Genomic DNA, 26988 nt, shown 5'->3' with positions numbered 1-26988 from the left:
TTAGCACACACCTTTACTATCTGTGGCTGGAACACAGACACGCCCTTAGTACACACCAAATGAGGAAGGTAGTTTGTAGAGGGAAGCACCCGTGTTTGAAAGTGATGTCTAATTGAGTGGCAGACGAAGTGCTGAATCAGAGAAAGATTTGACAGAATGGGATATGCCCAACTCTCATGGGAAGAGAGAGGAAAGGGAAATTACTTAAGAGAGAAGTGCATGAGGAGAAAAAAAAAAAAAGAGGAGGCAGTTTTACTGGAACGGGCCTATGGGGGGCTGGGGGAGGGGCAAATGAGATACAGGTGAAGAAGACAGAGGGAGCCAGAAGATTAGAACAGATTGTCAAAGTTAGTAGGAGGGCCACGAGAGCAATTCAGGAGAAACTGAGAGAAGCCACATTGACTCCGTTTGGAGAGGAGTTGGAGGCAGAACGGCTGAGCTGAACCAGTCACCTAGAGTTGTTCAGAAAGAACTAGAAAGGGTGAGCTTATTCAGCAGTAAGTCTCAGAGGCTGAAAATGTTCTAGCTCTAGGTAAGTCTGTATGAGGTGAGAAGCTTCTAGGACTGGGCCTAGGTTACCAAGTAACCTAGGTTAGTTGGAGTGAGCCTCTGAGATGACAGTTATGACAGGAGTGCAAACGTTACTTTGACAGATGGTAATGGCTGCTGTTGTGTGGCTTTGTAGATTCATAGTTCCTATCTCTGCCTTGATGCTCACCTTGTGCTCCTACTGTGTGCTCCCCCTTCTACATTCATCCCAGAAAAAGACCCTCTAGGAAGACCCCGATAACATGGGTTGAATCGTCTCTTCTCTCTGAAAGGATATTGTCTTACTTAGTGCTTGCTGTGAAGAGACACCATGACCAAGGCAACTAATTAAAGAAAGCATTTAGTTGGGGGCTTGCTTAGAGTTTCTGAATTTTATAGCGCTTGTCCACCATGATGGGGAGCACAGAAATAGGCAGGCAGGCATGGCACTGGAACAGTAGTTGACAGCCTATATTTGATCCACAAGCAGGAGGTAGACAGAAAGACTGCATTTGTATGGGCTTTGCAACCTCAAAGCCCACGCATGCCCAGTGACACACCTCCTTCAACAAAGCCACACCTCCTAATCCTTCCCAACTAGGAACCAAGCATCATATACATGAGCCTATGGGGGCCACTCTCATTCAAACCACCACATACATGCTGGCCTCCTAATTCCTAGTACTTCAATCTGCAACCTATTTGAAGACAGGATCTTTGAATTTCAGATGGCTGCATGGGCTCACATAGTAGAACATTTGGCTCTCAGATGGTGGCTGGCACCCCATTTGTATGTAGCATTCTTCTGTTTTTACCTCCTAAGTGCGGGAGTACAGGTATGAGCCACCCGGACCAACTGCGGGACAGATCTCACTAACACCGTTCTCGCTTTTTGTTTGTGATGATATAGATATCTTAGTCAGGGTCTCTGTGGCTGCGATGAACCACAGTGACCAAAAACAAGTCATAGAGGAAAGGGTGTATTTGGCTTTCACTTCCCCATCACTGTTCATCATTGAAGGAAGCCAGGACAGTAACTCAACCAGCAGACACCTGGAGACAGGAGCTGATGCAGAGGTTGTGGAAGGGAGCGCTACTTACTGGTTTACTACCTGTGGCTTTCTCATTCTGATTTCTTATAGAACCCAGAAGAAACACTGGGACCGAGGATGAAACCACCCACAATAGACTGGGCCCTTCCCCTGATCCCCTGTCAATCACTAAGTAAGAAAATGCCCTACAGCTGGGACCTCATAGCAGCATCTTCTCAGTTAAGGGTCCCTCCTTTCAGACAACTCTAGTTTGTCTGTCAAGCTGATAAAAGACCAGTCAGCACGGTAGGCCTAATGAGTTAAATCTTCAGGCCTGGACAGGTTATTGGGTGCAGAGAGACCTACAGCGAGTTCAGAGAGTAGAGATCCAGGTAGATAGAGAGGTTACGAAGTACTGCTTCTAGGGGTACAAAAATGACAGGGTCTAATTTGTCAGGTGAAGGCTTCACAGCTGCTCCGTAGGCAGAGAGATACGAGGCATTCAAGTCTCAAGAGCTCATTATCCCACACTGTTCCTCTTTCCTATAAGGTACGTTCACAGGGCCTCCACAGAGGGATTTTTATGAGTTTGGAGGTAAAGACCAGAGGAATCTCTTCCAAGAATACCTCATTTAAATCCTTTGCTTTGGCCCCAGATTTAGAATGGAGACATTGTGGTGTTCTGTCACGGTAGAATGATGTGTCCTGGGCTGGGGGAGGGGGGGGGATGGCTCAGTAAGTGAAGCGTTTGCTGCGCAACTGTGAGGCCCTGAGTTCTGATCCCAAGCAGCCATGTTGAGTTGCTTGCAGTAGTGTGTATAGAGAAGTACGCAGTAGTATGGAGGGACGGGAGGCCGAGACGGAAGAATCCCTGGAAGCTCGTGGACCGATTCACCTAGTGTAGGCAGCAAAATCCATCAAAGCAACCCTGTCCGAAACCGAGTGCAAGGTAAAGACCACCTCTTCTGACTTCTGCGTGTGCACTGACTTCTGCGTGTGCACTATGGTGTGCACATGCCTGCATTTGCGCACAAGGGTGAAACACGAAGTTTAGGAAGGAAAAAAGGAAGGAAGGAAGGAAGGAAGGAAGGAAGGAAGGAAGGAAGGAAGGAAAAGGTGGCGGCTGGAGAGATGGTTGAGAGGTTAAGAGCTCTTCTAGAGGACCCGATTTCAGTTCCCAGCACCACACCGAAGCTCACAACTGTCTGTGGCTCCTGTTCCAGAAGATTCAACACCTTCGGGGTTGGGGATTTAGCTCAGTGGTAGAGCGCTTGCCTAGGAAGCACAAGGCCCTGGGTTCGGTCCCCAGCTCCGAAAAAAAGAACCAAAAAAAAAAAAAAAAAAAGATTCAACACCTTCACATAGATATCGTTCAGTCAAAAAAACACCAATGTACATAAAATCAAATATATAAATGACTTAAAACAGATATGTCCCATGTCCCCTCGCGGAGCCAGCCCACAGAACCGAAGGGCTGCAATGGCAGAGACTGACTGATAACACACTGCTAAGGGGCTGGCACTGAAGGGGTTCTCTGCCCTTGTCAATCCCTAGGGAAAGCCATGGGAGCTCACATGGGAGTAGGTTTCCACAGCGAAGTCCGGCCTGGTGCTCTCCAGCTTGGCTAAGGTGCCCACAATCTGGAAGGTGCCTTCCTTCACTTTTGTGGTGGTAGCTTCTGTAGCAGCTCCCGCTGACTTGGTCTCATCCTCTTCCTCTTCCTCTTCTCCAATCTCTTCCAGTGAAGCCCCGGCGACACAGTTAGCTAGGAACTGCAAGAGAGCAGGCATGTCCCCGGCGCTAAGCAGGGCTTTGACCAAGGGGAAGCCTGTGCCAGTCAGACATGGTTCTGAACTCTTCCCTTTACCGAGCCAAAGTCCTGTGAATCGTGGTCACAGCAAGGTCGATACGATGATGCCCACAACGCAGGACAGTGGCCACATGTGACAGCACATCGAATAGCTAGTGACATTGCTTGCTTTAGCAGCAGGCGGAGCTGGGCTCTGGTGCAAATGTTTGGCTTGTTCAATTGGAGCACAGATATGCAGTATATATGAACCCCTGAGATGATTTAAAATCATTTTGTCGGCTCTCAGGAGGCAGAGGCAGGCAGATCCCTGAGTTTGAGGCCAGCCTGGTCTACAGAGTGAGTTCCAGGAAAGCCAGGGCTACACAGAATAATCCTGTCTCAAAAATAATATAAAGGGGTTGGGGATTTAGCTCAGTAGTAGAGTGCTTGCCTAGCAAGCGCAAGGCCCTGGGTTTGGTTCTCAGCTCTGAAAACAAAACAAAAAACTAACCAGCCAACTAAACAAAACAACAAACAAAAACAACATAAAAACAAAAAATCAGTTTGCTTCTCCTTTACCACTCATACCCCATGTTTCTTTCTTTCTTTCTCAAAGGGACAGCTCCTGTATTTTAGGCTGGCCTTGAACCTGCTATGTAGCCAAAGATGACCTCAACTCCTAATGCCCCTGCCTCCACCTCCTGACTGCCAGGATCACGGTCACGCACCACCAAACCTGTTTTGCTGCCCTGGTAGGCAGCAAGCGCCCTGCTGGCTCAGCTATACCCTAGTTCAAAGCTGTCGAATGGTTACATCTGAATAATGAAAAACCGGTGAAATTAATTTTAAAGTTTTATTTTAGTATTGGGGATCAAATGCATGTGCTGACCAAGATCACTACCACAGCCCTTAGCCCTGAATGTTTTATTTGGTCTAATAAATGCAAACACATTATTTATTAGCTTAATATGGGATCAATATATTTATTAAATACAAGTACACTGTAGCTGTCAGACACACCCGAAGAGGGCGTCAGATCTCATGACACTATATGGTTGCTGGGATTTGAACTCAGGGCCTGTGGAAGCACAGTCAGTGATCTTAACCACTGCCCTGGAATCAATATAAATTATTCCTGTTATGGTGTGTATTAAACACACTGCTTCTCACATGCTAGGCAAACACTCTACCCCTGAGATGTTTTCCAGCCTCTAAAAATGGATGAGCTGTTTACTCCTTACTATTTTTATAGATAATGTCTCGCTCTGTAGCCCAGGCTAGCCTCAGTTTTCGTATTTTTTTTTTTAATTTCTTTTTTTCGGAGCTGGGGACAGAACCCAGGGCCTTGTGCTTCCTAGGCAAGCGCTCTACCACTGAGCTAAATCCCCAACCCCTAGCCTCAGTTTTTGAATGCTGGCATAGCAGCTGCCTTTTGTCCAATGCCAGTCTCTGGAATTCGATTGCATTCACTTTTGCTTATAGCGCTTCTCTTTTGGGACCGCCGTGTTGAAGTGTTCCGAGGATACACAGGGCCAGTAGCCGCTCTTACTGAATAATTGGAATAATAGCGCTAAGACGTATTTATTTTTTTAATAAATCTGTAACGTGAAACCTCTATCTTAGTCCAGTGTCAATTAAAAAGAAAAAACAAAAAAACAACCAATAACCATTATGGAGCCGGGACAGCTGAGATCACAGGAGAACAAAACTGAAACAACCGAAAAAAGGAGAGAAAGAAAAAGAGAAAAGCAACGTTGGATAAAATACATATCTAAAGGGTTGGAGAGATGGCACAGTGGTTAAGAGCACTGGCTGCTCTTCCAGAGGTCCTGAGTTCAATTCCCAGCACCCACATGGTGCCTCACAACCATCTGTAATAGGATCTGGAGACCTCTTCTGGTGTCTGAAGACAGCGACAGTGTACTCATGTATATAATAATAAACAAAATCTTTTTAAAAAATAGGTATCCAGCTGTGAGGAGAGCTGGCTCAGGTGTCCTCACACTTTTCTCTCCTATATCCTTACACTCAGAGCATCGGATCTTCTCGGATTGGAGTTACACACAATGTGGGCTGCTATATGAGTGCTGGGAATTGAACCTGGGTACTCTGGAAAGCAGCCAGTGCTCTTAGCTTTGAGCCATCTCTCCAGGTCCTAAAACCTCTCTCTCTCTCTCTCTCTCTCTCTCTCTCTCTCTCTCCACTAGACATAGAAGGGTGTCTTTCTCTTTATGTCTCCACTTAATTTTTTTTGAAACAGTATCTCTAACTGAAGCCAGAGCTTGTCCTCTCAGCTGACTGGCCGGCTAGCAAGCTCCCAGGATCTTCCTGATTGCTACTTGCTCAGTTTCTACCTAGATGATGGGGGTCAGACCTCAGGTTCTCTTGTTTGTGCCTCAAGGAAAGGTCTCCTGCTGAGCCATCTCCATACCCCTCCTGGAGGTAAGGAAGCTTAATGGGACCTGGTCAGAAATTGTGCCTAGCACAAAACAGATGCTTACAAAAAGGTAGATAGATGTTTTATGGATGACGTAACTGCTCTAGATGCCCCCCTAATACCATATGATCTGTATAAGTAAACCCTTTCCTCTCTTGAGCCTCATTTCCCCTATATCCAAACATCTGGGTTTCCAGGAAGGATCATGGGTCACGCCTGCTTAGGGACAGGTCCTGGAGGCACTGATGTGCTGCTAGGATTGGAATCTTACACTGGGGAGGCTCCTAACAGTCAGTGATGCAGGCCTTTGCAGTGTGTGTGGCACACACACTGAGAGGGTTGAGGGCCAGTTTGGCTCGGGCCACCGCTCACCTTTCCTATGTTTCCGCTGCTATAGGTGTCCAGATGGTTTATGAACACCCTCTGTATTTTCAGAACTTTTTCGGTCGTCGCAGGAACTTCCTCTTCAGCCATGGTGGAAGCTGTAGTAGTTGCTAAGGTGAAAGAGTCCTGTCGGTTGCTAAGTAGGAGAGGCTGGGCTTTGGAAGGCTGAAAAGGTCAGGCTCCCTGGGCTGTGGCTCAGGCTCTGGGTGGGGCGTGGTTCGCTTTTGGGCGGGGCGTGTCCTATGGGGAGGGCTCTGGATAGGGCACAGCTCTGGAAGGAGGGTCCGTTGGGGGCGTGGCTCAGGGTCTGGCCAGGGCGAGTCCTAAAGGGCGGGGCTGCTATCCCTGCAGAGTGCTTTTCCCAGGTTCTAACTGTCTGCCTTTCTGCACATCTCCAGTAGGACGCTCAGTTCCGGTTAACAACTTACAGGTTGTAGACCATCATCCAGGGAAGTCAGGGCAGAAGGCATGAACTGAAGCAAAGACCGTGGAGGAACGTGGCTTACTGGCTTGCTTAGCCTGCTTTCTTAGACAACTCAGGATTAAGGCAGGATGCCCACAGTGATCAAGGCCCTCTCCTATCAATAAAGAAAACCCATAGACATGCCTGTAGGCCATTCTTGTGGAGGCATTTTCTCAATTGATATTTCTCTCCCCAGATTGTGTTTCCTAAAGCATTTTCAGAATTTTTCCTGGGGATTTGGTGAAGGTGCGTAGAGGCACTTTGTGCTCAGGAATTCATACACAACCATGAAGTTTGCATTCAGAACGTTTGGCTCTGGGTCTACAATGAGAATACTTGTGCGGCTGCTGAAATAAACCAACAATAATAACACACTGCAGGTGAGATTGTTCGGAGGGAAAAGGATCCACTTAATTTTTTGAAACAGTATCTCTGAGGCAGGAGCTTGTCCCTAACTGAAACTGGAACATAAACATGGTTCATGAACATGAGTTTCATCCCTCTGTCCCAAAGAGAACCGGCTCCAGCAAGCCGTTCTCTATGCATGTACCATGGTGCACACACCCCTTTCCACAGATAAGTTGATGCTATAAACAACATTTATTGTGTTTTCTTACTGATCTTCAAAGGTTGTAATGGTTTATGAATACAACCCGCTTGTTTTTTTTTTTTGTTTTTGTTTTTGTTTTTTTTTTTTTTTGGTTCTTTTTTTCGGAGCTGGGGACTGAACCCAGGGCCTGGTGCTTCCTAAGCAAGCGCTCTACCACTGAGCTAAATCCCCAACCCCACAACCCGCTTGTTTTGTTGGAAGAGTCTGACTGTATTGAAATAGTTTTAAATAGTTTTAAGTACTAACTTGTTAAATCTAAATGCACTGCACTTACTAGGCAAGCGCTCTATCACTGAGCTAAATCCCCAACCGATAATCAGTGCATTTTATAGCCTAGGTTTTTACAGTATGATGCTGCCCCCGTGCCAGCCTTCCTATTTTAAACACTACATATCTCCCTCCAAAGGACAGTGTAGGTTAGCATTCCTCTGTGATTTTTCATTAGAGGAAAATCAATCTGTGCCCCTATAGTTTGTTGACTCATTTATATCTTAAAATTATGTTTATTTCTTGTACATGGCACACACGTGGAATTACCAGAGGACAACTTGTTGGAGTTGGTTCTTTGCCTCCATGTTGCGGGTCCCATGGGTTGAACTCAGGTTGTTAGACTTGGCGGCAAGCCCTTTTACCCCTGGGGCCATCTTGGCGGCCAGCATTTACTACTTTACTTTTTGAAAGTTTAAGGCGGCCTCCCGACTTTCCCAGTTCTCCCTCATCTGTGATCACCAGAGGCTCGCGTTATCAGCCTGTGGCCCTCCCCTGGCTCCAGACAGTTCACAGAGGATGTACACAGTCAATGGTGCACTCTGCGGTTGAAGCGTCCTTCATTAAATCCTGGTTATGAGAACGTCCAAGCTAACTGAAGAAATGACATTGTTAAACTTTGTAAAAGCCGGTTTGGTGGTGGCGCAAACCTTTATGGTTCTTTTTTTTTTTTTTTTTTGGTTCTTTTTTTTCCGGAGCTGGGGACCGAACTCAGGGCCTTGCGCTTCCTAGGCAAGCGCTCTACCACTGAGCTAAATCCCCAGCCCCGGCGCAAACCTTTAATTCCAGCACTTGGGAGGCAGAGGCAGGTGGATCACTCAGCTTGGTCTACAGAGTGAGTTCTAGGACAGCCAGGAATACACAGAGAAACCCTGACTTCAAAAAACAAAACAAAACAAACAAAAAACCCCCAAAAAACCAAGAAACAAAACAGAACAAAATTCTTTTTTAAAGAACTGGTGGAAGTAGGCTCTCTCCTCTCACCATGTGGGTCCTGAGATCCCATCCAGGCTGTCTGGTTGGCGTAGTACTTTCAACTGAGCAATCTTGCCTGCCCTGGCCCAACTAATTTAAATTTCCTCACTTTATCAGTTGAGTCAAACACCTTTTATGTTTTACTTTTGTGCCCCTCCCCCATTTTGGAATCCTAAGTGGTCTCGGAATGGATTTCATTTTTCCCTCCCCTCTGAGTTGCCTAAACTCATTTGCCCTTTGTTGTAATTCCACTTAGGGTCTCGGTTAGCCAGGACTGACTTCCCATTCCCTCTGTAGCTAAGGATGACGGCCTTGGCTCTCCTGTCTTCACCTCCCAAGTGCTCCGGTTATGTGTGTGACCATGCACGATTTATTTTGAAATTGATTTGAGTCAGAGGATTTTTCTCTTTAGAAGTAAAAATCAAGGCTTAATTTATATGGTTAATCTTAAACACTTGATTAGCTTAGGATGAAGGTCTGCCTGTGTTCACGTGTGTGTGTGTGTGTGTGTGAATGTGTGTTACTGACCCCTTTATTCTGAATAATAAAGAAAAACTCCCTTCATTCATTTCAACTCAAAATATAACACTGATGAATTTAAAAAATGTTGGCACAAGAGATCTTGGAATCAATCACTTATCACAAAATAAACAATTTCAATTTTTAAACATGACTACTTTATACTCAACTCAAAATCAAGTAAACAATTTTATTCAAACTCTACAAACATCATTTTTTTTTTTTTAACTATTAGCCTGAGATTAAGCAAGAGAAAGCTCAGCCTGTGGTTGGGCCTCACTGCGCACACCTGCGGGCACCTGGACTTCACAGCAGAACGAGTGCCCTGCAAAGTCAGATCCAAACACCCAGTGGACTCTTGTTGGCGTCAGTAATGTGGATGGAACTCTGCCAGGCCTGGTCCACAGGATCATTTTCAGTTTTGTTTTGTTTTTTTTTTTTCAGAGCTGGGGACCGAACCCAGGGCCTTGCACTTGCTAGGCAAGCGCTCTACCACTGAGCTAAATCCCCAACCCCCATTTTGAGTTTTTGAAACTGTTTTGATCCTCAGGATTGAACCTGGTGCTTACCCACGACAGGAAAGGGCTCTATCTGTCACCTTCCCTCCCATGATCTTCAGAGGCTAAAAATGCCTACTGGAAACTAACGACAAGGACATTTGCTGCTGACCAGTGTACGAAGGTGCGCCCGACGCAGACGGCGACTAGTCATTCCTGAAGCAGCTGCTGTGGGTGACAACTAAAAGAACGACGCCCAGGTTCTCTCTGTTTGTCACATACTGGAAAACATGCAGCAGCATGGAGGACTTTTATTAAGTTTATAAACACCAGGAACTGTAATAAAATATAAAATACAGAGCATCTCTTTTTTTAAATATCAAGTTTCTGAATGCTTCATTCGTCCTTTGGTTTCAAACCATACAATGCACTCATGATACACTGTTCATGTGGCAATGGGACAGTGCTCTGCCCAACTGCTGGGGAGGAAGGGTGCTGTAGGAATACCAAAGCACGGCTTTATAGAAAGGGAAGCATTGAAGCAAAAATACTTTCTGAATATATATGTGCATATATATACTGTACATTGTAAACAAACGTTCGGAGTAAGAACCAACACAGGCCAAGATACGGTTTCCGGGGAAACCAGGATCCTCTTCCTTGTCCACAGCGGAGGCTGAGGTGGGGCCTGGTCCTCTATTTGCTCATGTGCTTAGATAGCGTGGAGATGAGTAACTGATACATTCATTTGCTAATGGTCTGTCCATCTAGGTTGGCTGGCTGTTGCAAACAAGGAATAGAGAATTATTTCTGCCCTGCCTTTCATTTTATCCTAGTTACGTAACAGATAAGCAGTTTGTCTTCATCAGTCTGTTTGGTAAGTAGATTGAGTAGAGCAGTAAATCTCAAAATTTGTGCAGTCGACGGTTTGTTTCCAATAAGGCCAGTAACAAAATAACCACTACAACATTAGTCCAAGCTAGTAGTAAACCCCTGATTTAGCAGGCTGAATCCAGGTCTCAAGTTAGGCGATTCTAATTTCTATATCACTGTGCAAATCTAGAATTTTCTATGTAAAGAAGAGTGCTGGCAGCGTTGAAGCCCTGTCATAAGAGAATGGAGTACTGATTAGGTATGGAGATGCAGAGTGACTGTGTCTGTAAAACTCAGAAGGACAGTGTCAGAGCAATGGGCTCACAGTCCCCTTAAACGAATCTGAAACTAAGACAGTTTATGAGTCAATTATGCTGAGTCAAAAGCCTACATGGAAGGCATGGTGAGCACATAAGCCAGCGATGCACTTTCCACAGTGATGATATGCAGGGCGTCAAGTCTTACGTGAGACTCTACACCAGCAGCAGCCCCTCAGGAGACTGAGTCAGGACTGTCCATCTCGTTTCAAAGCTTCCAGTCTCTGAAGGAGAGCATTTCCAAATGCTTCCCGGTAGGCAGGGCTGAGCGTATCCAACAGGGAGTAGACTGTCTCATGGTAGGGGGTTTGCAAATGGTCCTCCACCTGGTCAAAAGCATAGCCCACCACCTACGAGAGAAGGGCAGCAGTGAGCAGTCATCGGCTTCCGTCCTGGCACAGAGGGCAAGAGCTGGGTGAATGAAGGGCCCGTGCAGTGACACCATTTCTCAGCGGGTGACATGCATTTCATCTGTTAGCAATCTATACAAGTGGCTTAGAACACAGGACCACTACCCACAATGTGCTTCCCCGTGGCTCTTTAAGAGGCTTGGTTGCTTACTTTTGCTCTTTTTTCAAGTGTTAAAATCTTGAAAATGACGTAATAAAATATCATTACTTTTAAGACAGGGTATATCTGTGTGACCTGGCTCTCCTGAAACCCACTTTGTAGACCAGGCTGGCCTTGACCTCAGAGATCTATCTGCCTCTGCCTCCTGGGGATTAAAGGCAAGCACCGCCATGCCTGGCTCTGAAACCATTTTCTATCTTTATTTTTTAATTTTAAATTATGTGTATGTGTGCCTGTGTGCACTCGAGTGCAGAGATTCAAGGAGGCTAGAGGAGAGGAGTGGACTTCCTGGAGCTGCAGCCACAGTAGCTGTGAGCAGCCTGACTTGTGGGTGCTGGGAATCAAGAGAAACATGCGTTGTTCCTAACCACTGGGCTCTCTCTCCAGCACCCACCCTTACTGAATTCCATACATCCTGACGATCTCCCACACGAGGTACCTTCCTGCAATGAAGATACTAGTGATGGAGCCTCTCCATGCCAGCCTGCTGCTGAGAACTGAGCCCTGGGTTCTGTCATTAAGTATTTCTTTCTTCCTTTTTTTTTTTTTTTTTTTCCTCCGGAGCTGGGAACCGAACCCAGGGCCTTGCGCTTGCTAGGCAAATGCTCTACCACTGAGCAAAATCCCCAACCCCTCTTTCTTCCTTTTTAATAAATAAAAATACAGGGTCTCATTATATAGTCCTGGCTGGCCTCAATCGCAGAGATCCACCTGCCTCAATCGCAGAGATCCACCTGCCTCTGCTTTCTGAGTGCTGGGATTAATGGACCAGATCTCCACACCTAGCCTCTGAGTATCTTCAAAAAATTAAAAATAACTGTACGCACGCACGCACGCACGCACGCACGCACACGGCATATCTAAGGTAATCAGAGGCTCAGTCTGTGAAGTTTCCTCTTTCATGTGGGCTCTGGCTGTACAACATGCCCCCTAGTGCGCAGCCCAGCCCAGCATCTGGTGTGGACGGGAGTAGAAGGTAGGCAGAGGTCTTTCAGCGACTCTAAGGGTGACCCCTGCGGAGAGCCCATTCTGGGAGACACAGCTAGTCTGGGTGGTAACGATTAAAGCAAACTGAATCAATACTTTCGAAATGTACTACTCCCTCAAAATTCAACTGTTCTGTGCTGATCAAAAATTTATTAGCCAAAATTTTGGGGAAAATACTTCTTAATTTTTTTTTAAAGATACCTATATCTGTTTTTTTTACATAATGTTCCCCTTTATCCTTTCTGATAAAATGACAAAGATAGGCTTTTTCCTTCTAAAATAAAAGTGAGTTACCCTGAGCCCTGCTTCTGTGAGCTCCAGGCAGTATCTGTTTCTTTCCTTTGTCTCCACATTGATGTAAGCCACATCGTCTGCACAGGGCAGGCTTTTTGAGACAAACATGTTGTTGACAGCAAAGAGAACGTCATTGACAACGGCCTCAGCCTCCAGCTGCATGTCCTTCATATCTGTTCCTTCAAACCCGTTGAGCTCGGAGCCTTCTTCGAATCCAGACATACTGCTTAGATCCACGGGATTACAGTCTGTTTCCATTCTGCAAGAAAGTAGTGACAGACTCAATGGAAAGCCATTCAAACTGGACAAGGGCAGAAGGCAGCAACATGCTTCACCAAAGTATGAGGAGCAGTCACCCTCAGTACTGTTTTCCATGCTCCTACTAGTGTGGCCCCTTGCGCCCCACTTAAAGCATTCCTCTGCTTTTTTTTTTTTATTCTTTTTTTTCAGAGCTGGAGACTGAACCCAGGGCCTTGCGCTTGCTAGGCAAGTGCTCTACCACTGAGCTAAATCCCCAACCCCTCCTCTGCTTTTCTAATCCAAGGCTCCAAACTCCACAGTCCTCCAAAGAGAAGCATGGTCAGGCAATCACAGCAATGCCCCAGCCCCATACCAATTTCTGCCTTAGGGTTCTAATGCTGTGAAGGGACACCGTGACCAAAGCAGCTCTTTTGCTGTTGTTTGTATTTTGAGGCAGGGTTTCTGGACATATCACTGGCTGTCCTGGAACTCACTCTCAGACCATGAAGGCCTTAAACTCAGAGATCAGTTCACTTCTGCCTCCCCAGTGCAGGGATTACAGGCCACGTGTTACCAAGCCTGGCTACCACAGCAACTCTAATGAAGGAAAACATTTAATTGGGGGTTCAGAGGTTTATCCATCGTCATCATGGTGGGGAGCACAGCAGCATCTAGGCAGACATGGTGCTAGAGAAGCAGCCGAGCGTTCTATATCTTGGTCCACAGGCAGCAGGAAGAGACTGAGACACACGAAAGCTGGTTTGAGCGTCTGAGATCTCAAAGGCCACCACCTGCCCCCACTTCCACTGACAATGCCACACCCACTCCAAGGCCACACACCTCCCAATGGTGCCGCTCCCTGCAAGCCTATGGAGTAGTTTTCATTTAAGCTACCACCCTAAGCCTTACAACGATACTCAGTATAAAACATAAACAGGCTGAGAGGCAGCTCAGTGGGCGGTCACTGAGGACCTGAGTTTAACACCAGCACTTGAGTAACCAGCCTGGCATGGCCGCAGGTACATCTGCGAGCCAGTGCTGCCAGTGAGGGCTAGAGTTTGCTGGTGCTCAGCCACGAGACCCAGAGAGACCTAACACAATGGCACATCACACACACACACACACACCCCATTTCAGGGAAAATTTTCAGTAGTTTTCACAGTAAAAATTACAGACATTTGTGAGTTTTTGGAGAAAAAAAAAACCCTTTTCTTCATTTTTCCTAAAGCTCAAATGCCATTTTTAGCTTTGTCACAACAGTGTCTCAGAAAATGAGTGTAGGAGTGTATATCTTTATTTGTTTTCTTCTTCTTCTTCTTTTTTTTTTTTCTTTTCTTTGGAGCTGGGGACCGAACCCAGGACCTTGCGCTTGCTAGGCAAGCGCTCTACCACTGAGCTAAATCCCCAACCCGTTTGTTTTCTTCTTAAGACAGGGCTTCTCTGCATAGCCCGGGCTGACCTGAAACTTGCTCTGTAGACCAGGCTGGCCTCCTCCACTCCTGAGTGCTGAGATTTGGAGCACACCCTACCATACCCAGTGAGCACATGGTTTTAAATGGGTAACTGTTCCCCTAATTCGATATTCAGAACTAGAACTGCAAAGTCAGAGGTCACTCCCTCTGTGTCACCGGATGTGCCTTGCTGAGTGACTCTAGGCTGACTCCTTGGGAGAGGCACCCCCCCCCCCCCCCCCCGCAGCTGGGGACCGAACCCATGTAAGAACATGAGGCATAGGACAAAAGCTCATTGTCTTAAGAAGTATATCCTTGATTTAATACCTTTTTGGAGGCTTACAGAATGTTTTTAGCTGTCAAGTTCACACAGAAGTGGAAAAGGACCCAGTCTGTTTGAAATGGGTTTCTGTACTTCTTTAAACATGTTTCCCTTACTCAACTAATACACTGCTTAAAGTAATGTTTGGTTTTATAGATGTGACCATTTAATATAGTTTATAGACTCAGTTTGGTCCATTAGTCCAGTGGCTAGGAATAAGTACTTTCACTGACTTGGCCTTGGCTTGATTTAAAAAAAAAAAAAAAAAGTCAGTTTAGAAGGTTTAGCTTCCAAGCACCATGCATGTCATGACTTTATATGATAATTAAGTACAGACATTTAACCATTACATGAAAAAGATGTTCCTAAAATTCTCTTAGCAGGAGTCTAGCAGAGAGATGGCAGAAAGATGGCTTTACAGGCTGTTGGAGTATGTCACCAGATGGTTACTTGGTAACAATCAGCCCTGAGTTCCAAAAAGAGGACACCTAGGGGACTTCATGCACCCCTTTGAGAATGATGTGAAAGATTTAAAACTTTTGCAAATGACTTATTTTAGTTATGTGTAGGGGTGTGTGTGTGTGTGTGTGTGTGTGTGTGTGTGTGTTTGTGGATGTGTACAGTGCGCAGAGGCCTAAGGGGGCCAGAAGAAGGCGTTGGTCCCCCTGGGGCTTGAGTTACAGGAGGTCACATCACCGTGAGGGTGCTGGGTGCTGCGAGGGTAGGGAAATGCTCTTGAGCACTGCTCTCCTGCCCGGGACCACCTTTCCCTTGCCTCGTTACACCCTGAGTCCTAAGGGGAACTGGAACGCCTCTTTTTCTACCGAGTGGGCTCAGCAGGTGATATGGTGAAGACTGACTCTGGTTCTTAGTTACAGTGGACTTCTTCATAGTCTTTTTAGTCCAGTCAGGCACACTCTGGCAACCATCTTGAGATTAGGACAGGAGGCAAAGGGCAATGCTGATGGGGGGAAAGAGAGCAGCAAAAACCTGAGAGGCCAGCAGGTTGCTCAGCCAGTTTCCCACCTCGGTCCTTTCTTTCAGTTACTGGAGCCAGTAAAGTCCCCTGTAGGCTTTAGTTTTTTTGTTTTTAAGATTTATTTATTTATTATATGTAAGTACACTGTCACTGTCCTCAGACACACCAGAAGAGGGCATCAGATCTCATTACAGATGGTTGTGAGCCACCATGTGGTTGCTGGGAATTTAACTCAGGACCTCTGGAAGAGCAGTCAGTGCTCTTAACCACTGAGCCATCTCTGCAGCCCCGGCTTTAGTTTTTTAAAGCCTACTTTTAAGGGTTCTCCAAAGCTCTGACACCCCTTGCAGCCCACTGTCCAGAGGGAGGGAGAAAAGATGGTAACTGGGCAAGGGGATGAACATGGCCCTGCTTAGACGGAGTTCTTTGAGGTGATTCCAGTCCCCACTGTCAGGAAACCAGTAGTCCAGTTCAGTGGGGCCAGGATACCAAAAGTCCAGTCCAGAAGTGTCACCAAACACAAATCAGTCACAAGGCACTATCCAGCAAAAACTGACAGGACTCCACCAAATTGACACAAGTCAACAAGAATGACCAAAACCAGTGGAGATGCCAAAAATGTCCTGTCATGCCTCCCTCCACAAAATAAGTCAACAGAAAACCAAGACCAACAGAGTTACTCGACAAACAAGCACCCCATCTTTCCCATTGAGTATTATTTATTTTTACTCTCTCCAAACAGCACCTGTCCTCCCATGGTCCTGCCTCAGAAACACCCCGCTCTAGTCTGCCTCACGTGACACACCCCAAATCTTCATTTCAGTCCCTGATGTCAAGGGCAACAGAAAGCACTCTCACTGATTTGGTGGCAGTCCACTCAAAATCAAACAGAGTAGCCGGACTAGCTCTCTACCAGCTTTACCGAGATAAAGCGATTTAAAGTACGGAACCCTCGTGCTGTGGAGTGTCATGAAGAGAGTGAGTGGCAGAAACACTTTGTAGAGTTATCACTATGTAGCTATTAGCTTCCGATTGCCGCCCTAACGAATGACCACAAACTTGGTGGCTTGGAGCAAATAACCATCAACACCGCAGCCAAAAGTAGCGCCTTTATTTTCTTAAAGCTCTCAAGGCCTGAAGCACAACATCAAGATGTCAGCACGGCTTGTTCCTGCTGAAGGACTCAAATAACTGAACACTTCCTGGTGAGTTCCAATGTCCAAAGGCTGCTTGACTGCCTTGGCTTCTAACCCACTCCTGTGTCCTCTGTGCCCCAAGGCTGCCCTAGCTACAGCTGCTGCTGAGCGCCAGCTCTCTTGGCCGACCAGCCAGTGACCTGGTGGCAGAAGGACTATATTGGGCCAATTTCCCCAAGCGAGGGCCAGTACTGTCCTCAGTACTGTAGTATATGGGTTTGCCTTTCCTGCATGTAATACTTCTCCCTAAACTACCACTTACAGAATCTATCATTATCCACTGTCATGGCATTATACACAGCCTTCTGTTACACACAGTTATGAGCCACTGTGTGGGTGCTGGGAACTGAACCCAGGTCCTCTGCAGGAGCAGTAAGTGCTCTTAACTGCCGAGCTATTTCTCTAGCCTTGACACTGTTTCCTAATTAAGGGTCTTAATTCTATTTACCTATTTATGTAGAATATTTTCCCACTTCTTAGTTTAGTTTTGGTGTTGTTTTGTAGCTAAGGAGAGCTTGGCCCTTTTGGGCCCCTGTCTCATCTCTTCTAAGTGCCGGGATACAGTACAAGCATGCGCCATTACTCCTGGCTTTATCCGGACGTTCTCTAAGAACCAGACAAGCAGATTAAAGATATTTACTAATATTTTTAATGTCTAATTTGGGAAGCAAGATAGCATGTGAAAAATTTATATAAAATTAGACCCATAAATATGATGATAATCATGACCGAAGAAACACAATTAATTGTGAAGAGCTGCTCTGCTTTGGTTCAACAACAAGCCCTACCGTTAAGTGCCCCCATACTTGCGTGACTCCAAAACCTTCCTGGGTTGATGGTGCTCTTATCGATAGAATAAGGATACTGGATAGCAGCCTCTACTGTGTGAGATGCTCTATGGGCTGACATAACTTATGATAGGGCCTGACTCATGGGACAGGTCAGTCCAATGGCAGAAAGGGCTCTTAAGGGGAAGAAAACATAAGGGTCTGCACAGGGTGAGGCCAATGTTGAGAAGGGCAGTCTAGGTGAGACAGGAGGACACTGTCTAGAGAGGAGAGAGGACAGTCCAGCTAGCACGGGTGACCTAACAGGCTGCCATAAGGGCTTCACTAGCTTGTGATTTTGCTTCTGTCTCATTCTCTTTCTCACCCATGCCTTACTTTCATTTTCCTTGTTGTTCTGTCTGGGCTGGCTAATTCTCAAAATTCTATTTGGTGGCTTTTTTTTTTTAAAGTTTCTAGGGTGGCCTCAAGCTGGCTATGAAGCATACACGACTCTGAACTTCTGATCTTCCAGAGTGCTGTGACTATAGGTGTGCAGTTACTTATGACTATGTGTTTCTGGTGGTTCTTTAGCATTTAAGCCTTATCAAAATGCAGCTGTGACAGATGTTACATTGATATATGGGAGCGAGTGTCCACTATACAACCCTGGTTCTTTTGTCACAGGTACTCCTCTCCGTAAGTTAAAAACTCATAGTACATGCTAACTTTAATTTTGCCTTTTTGTCAGTCTCATGTAGCCCTTGCAGGCCTGTAACTCAGTATGCAGTCAAGAATGAACTTCGGAGTCTCTTACCTACCCCAGGGGTGGCATGTGGGATTCCAGCTGTGAGCAGCCATGTCTGTTTTCTGGAGCTGCTGCTGCTGGGGTGTGAACCAGGACTCTGTGTCATGTGGAGACTCTGGCTCATGTATTTCTTCTGGGAGGGGTCCTCCTCCTTTGCTCACCTTCCCTTTTCCTTGTTCCGTTTTGAGAGTTCCTATGCTGTTTTCAGATTAGGAGATCTGCAGTATGGAGTCACTGACTCCATTTTTCTTCTTTTATGATTTTTTGAGACAAGTTTTTTTTTTTTCCTTGTAGCTCTGGCTGTCTTAAGAACTTCCTCTGCAGACCAAGATGGCCTTTAACTCAGAGATCTGCCTGCCTCTGTCTCCCACGAGCTGGGACTAATGTGCGTGGGCTCTGCTGCCCCCGACACCGGATTTGATTTTAAGAGGTCATTTCTGCTTAACCTGATCAAAATTTTCTTCACTTTTTCAAATATATGGAATCACCACCATGTTTTAGATATCCTAGCTGCTCTTTCAATGTTACTTCCTGGTTAGTGTGAGCTGACAAGTTTTGTCAACACCATGGTTTGGGACCACTGATTTGCATGCCTATAGTTGTCACTGGACTCAGGTGTTGTGCATTTCATGCTATCTTTTTTTTTTTGGTTCTTTTTTTTTTCGGAGCTGGGGACCGAACCCAGGGCCTTGCGCTTCCTAGGCAAGCGCTCTACCACTGAGCTAAATCCCCAACCCCCATTTCATGCTATCTTATGAGTGCTGTCTTGGATGTAGTGATCTGGAAACAGCCTTATCCTTCAGAGTCCTTAGACTTTCCCATGGATAGGCGGTGCTACATAGTGAGACTGATTCAAAACAACAGGAGTGCTGCTCTTCCAGAGGATGTATGTTCCGTTCCAGCACCTATTTCAGGCAGCTCACAACAGCTATCACCCCACCTACAACTCTAGATCCAGGTGCCCTCCACTGTCCTCTTTTGGCCTCTGTAGGCATGTGCACTCAAGTGCATGCCTGCATATGTAAACATAATTTAAGAAGAGCACTGAGGCTGGGGAGTAGTTTTATGCACATATAAGGTTGTGGGTTTAGTCCTCAGCACTACCGACACGAGTTAGCAAACTTAAAGGAACACTGACAGTTCTGATTTCTCAGTTACGGTTTGAAATGACACATTCCCACAAAGGCTTGTATATTCACTCCATCCTGGGTCCTCACCCAACAGTCACTGTGCTGTGGTTCAGTCACAGGACTCTGACCTCATCACTGGAGCAACCTGCTAGAGCCCTGCTGGAGCCACCTGAGTGCTTCTGAGAACTCTTACACACGCGCACACGTACACCTCTAACTTTTCTCAGGTGTCGCTAGGGGAGCAGCACTGCTCTGCAGTGTCCCCTCTGAATGACATTCTGTCTCCCATCAAGAAAAGCAATGCAGTCCACAGTTCGTCCACTAAACCTTCTGCTGGGATTAACACAGCTTTCCTCCTCTTAAGCAGTTTGTGCCAGACACTTTGTCACAGCAGTGACAACTAATGTGTGTTCGACTTTCTTTACAGTACAAAGAGGCATTGTTTGCGGTGGGAGAAACAATGGACAAACCCGTGCCACACTGGGGATCACAGGGTAGAGGAAGGAGAAGCGTTTGCCTCAGAAGCCAGGCTGTTGCTGGGTTAGCTGAAGTAACCCATAGCAATGTGTCACAGAAAATTTACTTTGTTTTAAACAACTACTTAAAATGAAGGGGAATAGAAAACAATAATAATTAGCATTGTCCAAAATTTATGCAAACCCCAAACTTTTAAAAATCTTTATATCCCTCCATTTGTTTTCAATGGCTCTGGCATGTATATACTTAAATGTAAAAGTAACTCTTTTTCTTTTTTTTTTTTTTTTTTTCTGGAACTGGGGACCGAACCCAGGGCCTTTCGCTCGCTAGGCAAGCACTCTACCGCTGAGCTAAATCCCCAACCCCGTAAAAGTAACTCTTATTCACCGTGAGTGAGTGATTGTCTCTCAGGCTCACTGCTGAACAGGCTCACCCTCTCCAGTTCTTTCTGGTTGTCTGGTTCAACTCAGCTGTTCTGTCTCAAACTCCTCTTCAAGCCATTGAGACAAATTGGCTTTTCTCAGTTTCTGATTTTTTTTTTTTTCCCAGAGCTGAGGACTGAACCCAGGGCCTTGAGCTTGCTAGGCAAGCACTCTACCACTGAGCTAAATCCCCAACCCCGGTAGTTTCTGATTTTTTACTCTGCTTAGCCTCAAACTAACTCTAGCAATCCATTCTAATTTTTTAGCTTCTTCTTATTCGCTGGCTTCACCTGCCTCTGTAGACCTGCCCTGACTCACTGTAGCCAACTGCCTTAACCGACTGAACTGACCCAACTCAGGTTCACCACCTGCACTCAACCACACCCACTCCCAACTCCTTAACTCCGAACTGCACCAAACTGACTGATCTGAACTCAACGGATTGACTGAATTCACATCTGCATGCCTGTCTCCTGAGTGCTGGGATTAAAGGCAGGCACCACCAAGCCTGGACCTCAGCTTTTCTTTACCTAAAACTTGCTCTATACCAGGCTAGCCTTGAATGTAAGAGACCTGCTTCCATCTTTTGGGATTAAAGGGGTATCTGTATTCCAGCCAGATCACACAGACCTACAAGGTCTTTGGATGTGACCCCTTGCCAGAGCAGACATGTTGCTGAATTACAATTCCTCTACTCTTAAAACTTTTTCCTTATTTTATGTGTATGTGTGTTCTGTGTTTGCCTGTGCATCATGCATATGCAGTGCCCACCAAGGCCAGAAGAGGGTATCAGTGTCCTTGAACTTGAGATACTAATGGTATGAGCTGCCAGATGGGTGCTGGGAACTGAACCCAGGTCTTTGCAGGAACTGGCAGTGCTTGTAACCTCTGAGTCACTGTTGTGGTCTCTCACATACGTTTTGAAGTTAAAGATTCTAGGTCAGTCACTTGTGAAATGCCTATTTTTATATATGTCCTGTAGTTACTCTGCTTTCCAACTTCAGCAATAACAGGAACGGACTGACGGATGGGTGGATGGATGGACGGACGGATGGATGGACGGACGGACACACACACACACACACACACACACACACACACACACACCCCCACAGTGCTGCAAAACAAACCAAGGGGACTGCACTGTGTTCTGCTGACCAAGGAGAAGGTAGGGTGAAGATACAAGGGTGCTATCCTGAGATGTTTCCAAAACTATAAGCTGTGACACTGTATCCTCCAAACCAGAGATTGTAAGCTTCTACAATTCTTAAGCACCGAGTGCTTCAGAAAAGCCCCCAAAGCTGGCATTACTGATTCTTACTCTATAGCTCTCCAGAAAAGTGGGTTCTTGGAACTGAAGTAGTGTCACCACTGTCCTTTTTCAAGCACTGCATTTGTTTTTATGAGGTGTCAGAAAGGAACCTTCAGACACCCACAGAAGTGGTTCAGGGCTCTGCTTTCTCCGTCTGCTGGTAATTCTGAGGATTCGTGATATTATCAAGATGCTGATGGCTGGATCTTTTCTTCCCCACGTCTTACTTTCCTAGGCTTTGTTTTTTTGCATTTCCAATTCAGAGCAGCGATGCGTGGGGAGATGAAGTGACAGATATGTATCTCCTGACAAGAAAGTGTCTGACAGGGCAGGAATCCCAAACATTCCCTTTAAAGCAATGTGGCTTTTCAGTTGACACCACAACTGTCAGGTGACAACAGGGATGGTGTCCTTTAATGCCTTCTATTCTCATCTTACAGTGGCAGTTGGAGTGCTCAGTGGCTCTCAAGCAGCCTGGTCAAGAACTTCTCTCTGTTGGGGGCTCTGGGACCCAGACAAGATGCTGCCCATTCCTTCTATCTTGAGGGAAGTTGGCACTGAAATCTACCATTGAACAGTGCTGACAGGCCTGAATAGGGGAATATAGCCGAGTGTTTGGCAAGTTCAAGAATTATGTTGGGGTCAGGTGTGGTGGCACTTGCTTATAAACCCAGCACTCAGGGGAACAAGGCACAAAGACGGTGACTTAGAGCCCCATCTGTAAGAACTAGATCAACCTTAGTGACAATGAGACTGTGAACCAAACCAAACCAAACCAAACCACCCATGGGGATGGGCATATAGCTCAACACTAGAATGTTTGGTTCTTTTTTTTTTTGGAGCTGGGGACCGAACCCAGGGCCTTGCGCTTCCTAGGCAAGCACTCTGCCACTGAGCCAAATCCCCAACCCCAACACTAGAATGCTTGTATGAGGTCCCAAGCCTGATGTACAACACACACACAATACAAATCTGATTTTTAAAACTAAAACCAAAAGTATTTAATGTATATGGGTGTCTTGCTTGCATGAAAGTCTGCATATCACATATGTGCCTGAGGAGGCCAAGAGAGGATGCTGGATTCCCAGAGACTGGAGTTGTAGACTGTTGTACTGCCATATGGGTGCTGAATTTCAGTTTTGGGTCCTCACAAGAGCAGCCAGTGGTTCTTAACCACTGAGCGATCTCTCTAGCCCCATATTCAGGTATTGTTGTTGTTCACTCTGATCTCACCATGTATCTCTGACTGGCCTGATACTATATAGAAGGAGCCGGTCTCTGCCTATGGGGTGCTGAGAAGAAAGGTGTGGACCACCACGATGGCCCTTACTTGTTTTCAAAAAGTTTATTTTTATAATTTTAAATTGTGTGTAGGTGTGTATGTGTTTGTGTGTGGGTATGTGCATGCAAGTACTGGCGCCCTCTGAATCCAGAGGCCAGATCCTCTGGAACAGGAGTTACGGCCTTCTGAGGCACCTGACACAGCTTTGGGGATGAATCTGGGTTCCTTGGAGACCAGCAAGTGCTCTTAACCAGTGAGACATATCTTCAGTGCCCTGGCCTTGTTTATTAAGTTTCCTTATGAGCCATCCTCCTGCCTCTGCCTCCCAAAAGCTGGGATTATGAGCATGGAGCATCATGCTTGAAGACCCCTTCAAAGGAGAAAGGCAGCTTCGGATCCTAAAGAGGTGCACATGCTGCAGCTGGGGCATGGCAGTCTCGGCACTGGAGTCCTGTTCTGACAACTGGGGGGACTTGGCTCTCTATCATGTGGGTCCTAGGGAACTGAACTCAGGGTATCAGGGGGGGTAGCAAGAGACTTCGCCTGCTGAGCCAGGTCACTGGCATGTGATCTTTTGCTGTTGAGACAGGGGTCACAGCAACCCAGGCATCAAACCTGATATGTAACCAGGGATGACCTTGAGCTCTTGATCCTTGTGCTTCAATTTCCCATGTGCTGGGATTACAGGTGTGCTCCCCTGGGCTCTCCCAGGTTAAGTCTTCAATATAATCAACACTACCGCAGTGAACTGTGTGAACCCTGTTTAGGATCATTATTTTGACTTGATGCATTTGTTTCTGGTATATACCTTCGAAGCTGCCCCTGGGAATTCCTTTATAACGTTTACAAAGTTGACAGTACTTGGTTGGGTAATTATCTTCATCTTACTCAATTAATGCTAAGGTGCCAGCATTCTGCTTTAGGAACTTGCCTTCGATAAACATTAAAGCAGTCGTGTTACTTGGGAGCTTGAACCCCACTTAAGCTAAAGGTGTGATGACAGTTCTCAAATCTCAAGTATGCTAAATTTCTCCTAGAAAGTACGAAGTGTTCAGGGTAACAGTCTGAACACCTCTGGTGTAGAGTGCTTGTTCTTGTGCGGTTTCACCTTTCTCCCCTTGGTATTTGGAAATGCAGGTATTCTAGGGACAGCTTGAATGTTACTTTCTATTGTGTTCAAGAGACCATATTAAACAGTCACTGAACAAAGCCTAAAGTCCAGTTCGAAACTCCTAAAGCCCAATACACAAGGCCCTACCTGGACTTGCCACCCATCTTTGTTTATAGTACAGAGGGTACTGTTATTATGTACTTGTAAGGTTCAGAGTCTCTTTGAGCCAGGCTCTCCCCATGTAGATCAAGCTGCTCTTCGACTTCAGGAGTCATCGGCATCTGTTTCTTTAGTGCTGGAATTAAAACTGCATGCCACAATGTTGGGCAAGCATGTCTTATTAGTGTCAAAATATGCCTAGAACCCAGGGCTATCCTCTGGGGCAAACCACAGAATCTGGATAAGTGCACTGTCTTTCAGCACCCTCTGGCTATTTTCACCTTTGGTTTTCTAAGCCAACATGCACCTCTTAGCAACACTGTAGTTAGCAATCTTAGGCCAGATTATGTTGTATTCCTTTTTATTTCACGTGGAGCACCAGTTCGATTCCTTGCAAGGCCTACACTCCTTCCATTTACCATTAGCTCCTGCTCCTTCCTGTCTCCCCTCCTCAAGCTCCTGGGACTTAACAAGCATTACTCATGTGATAAGCCTTGCAGGTGGTGTTCTTGTCTGAAAAATAACTCAGATGTCTCCAACTAAAATATCTTTTAAAAATAAAAGGCCCTTTCTTACAATGCAGGTAAAAAGAGTCTGTGTAGGGTGTGGTGGTGCAAGCCTGACATTTCAGCATCTGGGAGACCCTAATTTCTAGGCCAGTCCGGGCCACATAAGTTCCAAGTCAGCCTGAACTACCCACCCAGTGAGACTGTCTCAACAACCAGCCTAACCAAACCAAAAGAATCAATTCTGAAGATGCAGCATTCACGGGCCAGAATTCCTTAATTCAACCCCCTCAATCCAGGAGGGCTCTGTTTAGTTTCCTTCCGACTCACAGCGTTTCATTTGCCTCAAATTTTCGAGTTTATAATATTAACCTGCTCACACCTGGCTGAGGTGTCAATGTAGACTCAGAGAGGGTAGCATACGTTCAAGGTGGCTCAGTGTCAGGAATGTAACTCAGGACAGCAGACTTCCGGGCCTTTAGGGGCTGCCCTACTAAGGAGCGAGCTGCGCCTCTTCAAAGTCCTAAAAGATAAAAATCCGGCTGCGCGGAGCCTCCGAAGGGCACAAAGTCTTCGCTGAGGTGGCCCCTCGGCGGGTCGGGAGGCGCCAGAATTTCACAGAGAAAACAGTGTTGCCCGCAAACGCCCCGAAGCCCAAGTTTCCTGGACGTCGGCGTGGCGCTCTGCAAACAGCAAACTACTAGATGCTTTGCAAACAATGCCGGCATAGGGTGGGGGTGGGGGGGACAACCTGCTGACAATAGGCACCCACCAAAACCCGGACAGACATGCCAGTCTCCAGTCCTCTTCCTGCATCCTCCGGCGCACCACTTCCCGCAGGACAGCCCAGGCCGGACCCGCCCCCAGACCCCAGTCAGCCGGAATCCCGGTGTCCGACCGCACTCACCACCCGGCCGCAACAGCGAAGTAAGGGCCCACGGGCCGCAGCCTGCCCGCCCACTCACCTGCGAGCTCCCATGTTCCTCTTCTTCCTCGTCCCGAGGCGTCTGGAGCCAGACTTGCGGTGCCGGCACCACCCCCGCCCCCACAGTTGCCCCGCCCATTCACCACCGGAAATGCTCTCGCCCGGACTCTTTTTCTTGCCTTTACAGCCCCGCAATATGGCGTCACTTCCGCTTGTGCCAGTTGCTCCAGTGCGCGCCGGGAGTCTAGGTCTCGCGAACGCGCCAGGAGCGACTCGGAGGCGGGAGCGCGCCCAGTAGATGACAACAAATTTGTCGCGCAGTGTCGGAGTCTGTCTCTCCTCAGCCGTCAGCCTTCTGGCTCTCGTATGAACTGTCTCCGGACCGACGGAGCGCTTCAGAAGCTCCCGACTTGGGGCGCCCGGTTCTGTTCAGCCTCCAGTCCTCGCCGGGCCTAGTGCGAGCGTCGCGACGCGGGCCATGGGGTTGCCCTGAGGGACGGCCACGCCGAACCGGCATGCAGCGGCCACCGCGAACCTAGACCCCACCGCGGCTTGGGGACGCCGGCCGGACCCTGAGGCGCTGCCGCTGCCTAGAGCCCAGGTCGGATCCCCGAGTCGCCGCCGCGTGCAGCCCCGGCCCCCCAGCCGCCAGCCCTCACCATGCCTTGGCCATTTTCAGAATCTATCAAGAAGAGGGCCTGTCGGTACCTCCTGCAGAGATACCTGGGTCACTTCCTGCAGGAGAAGCTGAGCCTGGAGCAGCTGAGCCTGGACCTGTACCAGGGCACTGGGTCTCTTGCCCAGGTCCCCTTGGACAAATGGGTGAGTTGCCGTCATCCAGCAGGGGTTGGAACTTGCTCTCCCTAGGGCAAGACCTGAGCATTGTCATCCAGCATCGGTGACGTTCAGTACCTCCTTGGGAATTGTTTAGGTCCAAGTGTGGCGGGGCTCAGGGAAGTGTGTAAAGTGTAGCAAGTTTGGGATCCTAGATCACGTGCTCCGACTTAAACGGTGTAATGGAGGCACACACGGTGCGGAACAATCGAGTCATTAGTTGGGGGTCTTTGAGGCAGGCCCAGGAAAGGAGGTGTCCATCCCTGCCCCTTAGGCTGTGAGTGTCTGCAGTGTTCCGAGGCAAACAAACCCTACCTCGTTGGATGATGTTAGGAAACATTAAAGATGAAGGGGAGGTGACGGAAACCCCCAGTTATTTATTTTGGTCTGGATGTTGGAATACTGTATTTGCCGGGTTGATTGTCTTCATTCACTGAAAATAAGTTAGGCGAAGACCTCTTTTGCCAGTTTGCCTGCTTTGCTTGAGTGAGGTTGTGAATGGCCCCAGCGGTGCTGTTTAGATTTGCCC

At 47.0% G+C, this 26988-nt stretch overlaps 3 protein-coding genes and 1 long non-coding RNA gene across 9 annotated transcripts in view; 2 read left to right on the top strand and 2 right to left on the bottom strand.

Annotated features, from left to right (window-relative positions):
• Ak7 (adenylate kinase 7) overlaps nucleotides 1–6489 on the bottom strand; it is a 68176-nt gene extending 61687 nt beyond the window's left edge. For 2 of the 5 annotated variants that reach the window (XM_063262001.1, XM_063262002.1), the window contains exons 1-2: nucleotides 6158–6486; nucleotides 3134–3331 (exon numbers count right to left, since the gene is read on the bottom strand). In XM_063262001.1, coding sequence (XP_063118071.1) covers nucleotides 3134–3331; nucleotides 6158–6259 — 300 coding nt within the window. In that variant the 5' untranslated portion in view covers nucleotides 6260–6486. Of the gene's footprint in view, nucleotides 1–3133; nucleotides 3332–6157 lie in introns of all 5 variants that reach the window. The other 3 variants (XM_017594182.3, XM_063262003.1, NM_001108055.3) reach the window with 3 other exon arrangements.
• Nucleotides 6490–6809: 320 nt separating this feature from the next.
• Nucleotides 6810–9863, top strand: LOC134479256 (uncharacterized). The gene is made up of 2 exons (XR_010052353.1): nucleotides 6810–7012; nucleotides 9554–9863. It is a non-coding gene; the product is annotated as an uncharacterized LOC134479256 (long non-coding RNA).
• On the bottom strand, nucleotides 9767–25747 carry Gskip (GSK3B interacting protein). Its single transcript, NM_001014198.2, has 3 exons — nucleotides 25666–25747; nucleotides 12542–12800; nucleotides 9767–11040 (listed from the first exon to the last, which is right to left on the bottom strand). Exons 1-3 carry the CDS (start codon nucleotides 25677–25679, stop codon nucleotides 10879–10881), a joined length of 435 nt encoding a protein of 144 aa, NP_001014220.2. The 5' UTR covers nucleotides 25680–25747; the 3' UTR covers nucleotides 9767–10878.
• A 131-nt stretch (nucleotides 25748–25878) lies between these two features.
• Nucleotides 25879–26988, top strand: part of Atg2b (autophagy related 2B) — a 70131-nt gene continuing 69021 nt past the window's right edge. Inside the window, exon 1 of one of the 2 annotated variants that reach the window (NM_001427775.1) lies at nucleotides 25879–26447. In NM_001427775.1, coding sequence (NP_001414704.1) covers nucleotides 26286–26447 — 162 coding nt within the window. In that variant the 5' untranslated portion in view covers nucleotides 25879–26285. The remainder of the gene's footprint in view (nucleotides 26448–26988) is intronic. The other variant, XM_063261999.1, reaches the window with a different exon arrangement.

Source organism: Rattus norvegicus, chromosome 6, assembly GCF_036323735.1.
Source record: "Rattus norvegicus strain BN/NHsdMcwi chromosome 6, GRCr8, whole genome shotgun sequence".
Taxonomy (NCBI): domain Eukaryota; kingdom Metazoa; phylum Chordata; class Mammalia; order Rodentia; family Muridae; genus Rattus; species Rattus norvegicus.
This window is presented reverse-complemented; position numbering and strand designations above follow the sequence as displayed.

Coding starts and splice junctions, on each gene's coding strand:
- Gskip (NM_001014198.2), bottom strand. Junction 11,041..12,541: donor TCACAGAAGCAGGGCTCAGG/GTAACTCACTTT, acceptor CTTCTCTCGTAG/GTGGTGGGCTATGCTTTTGA.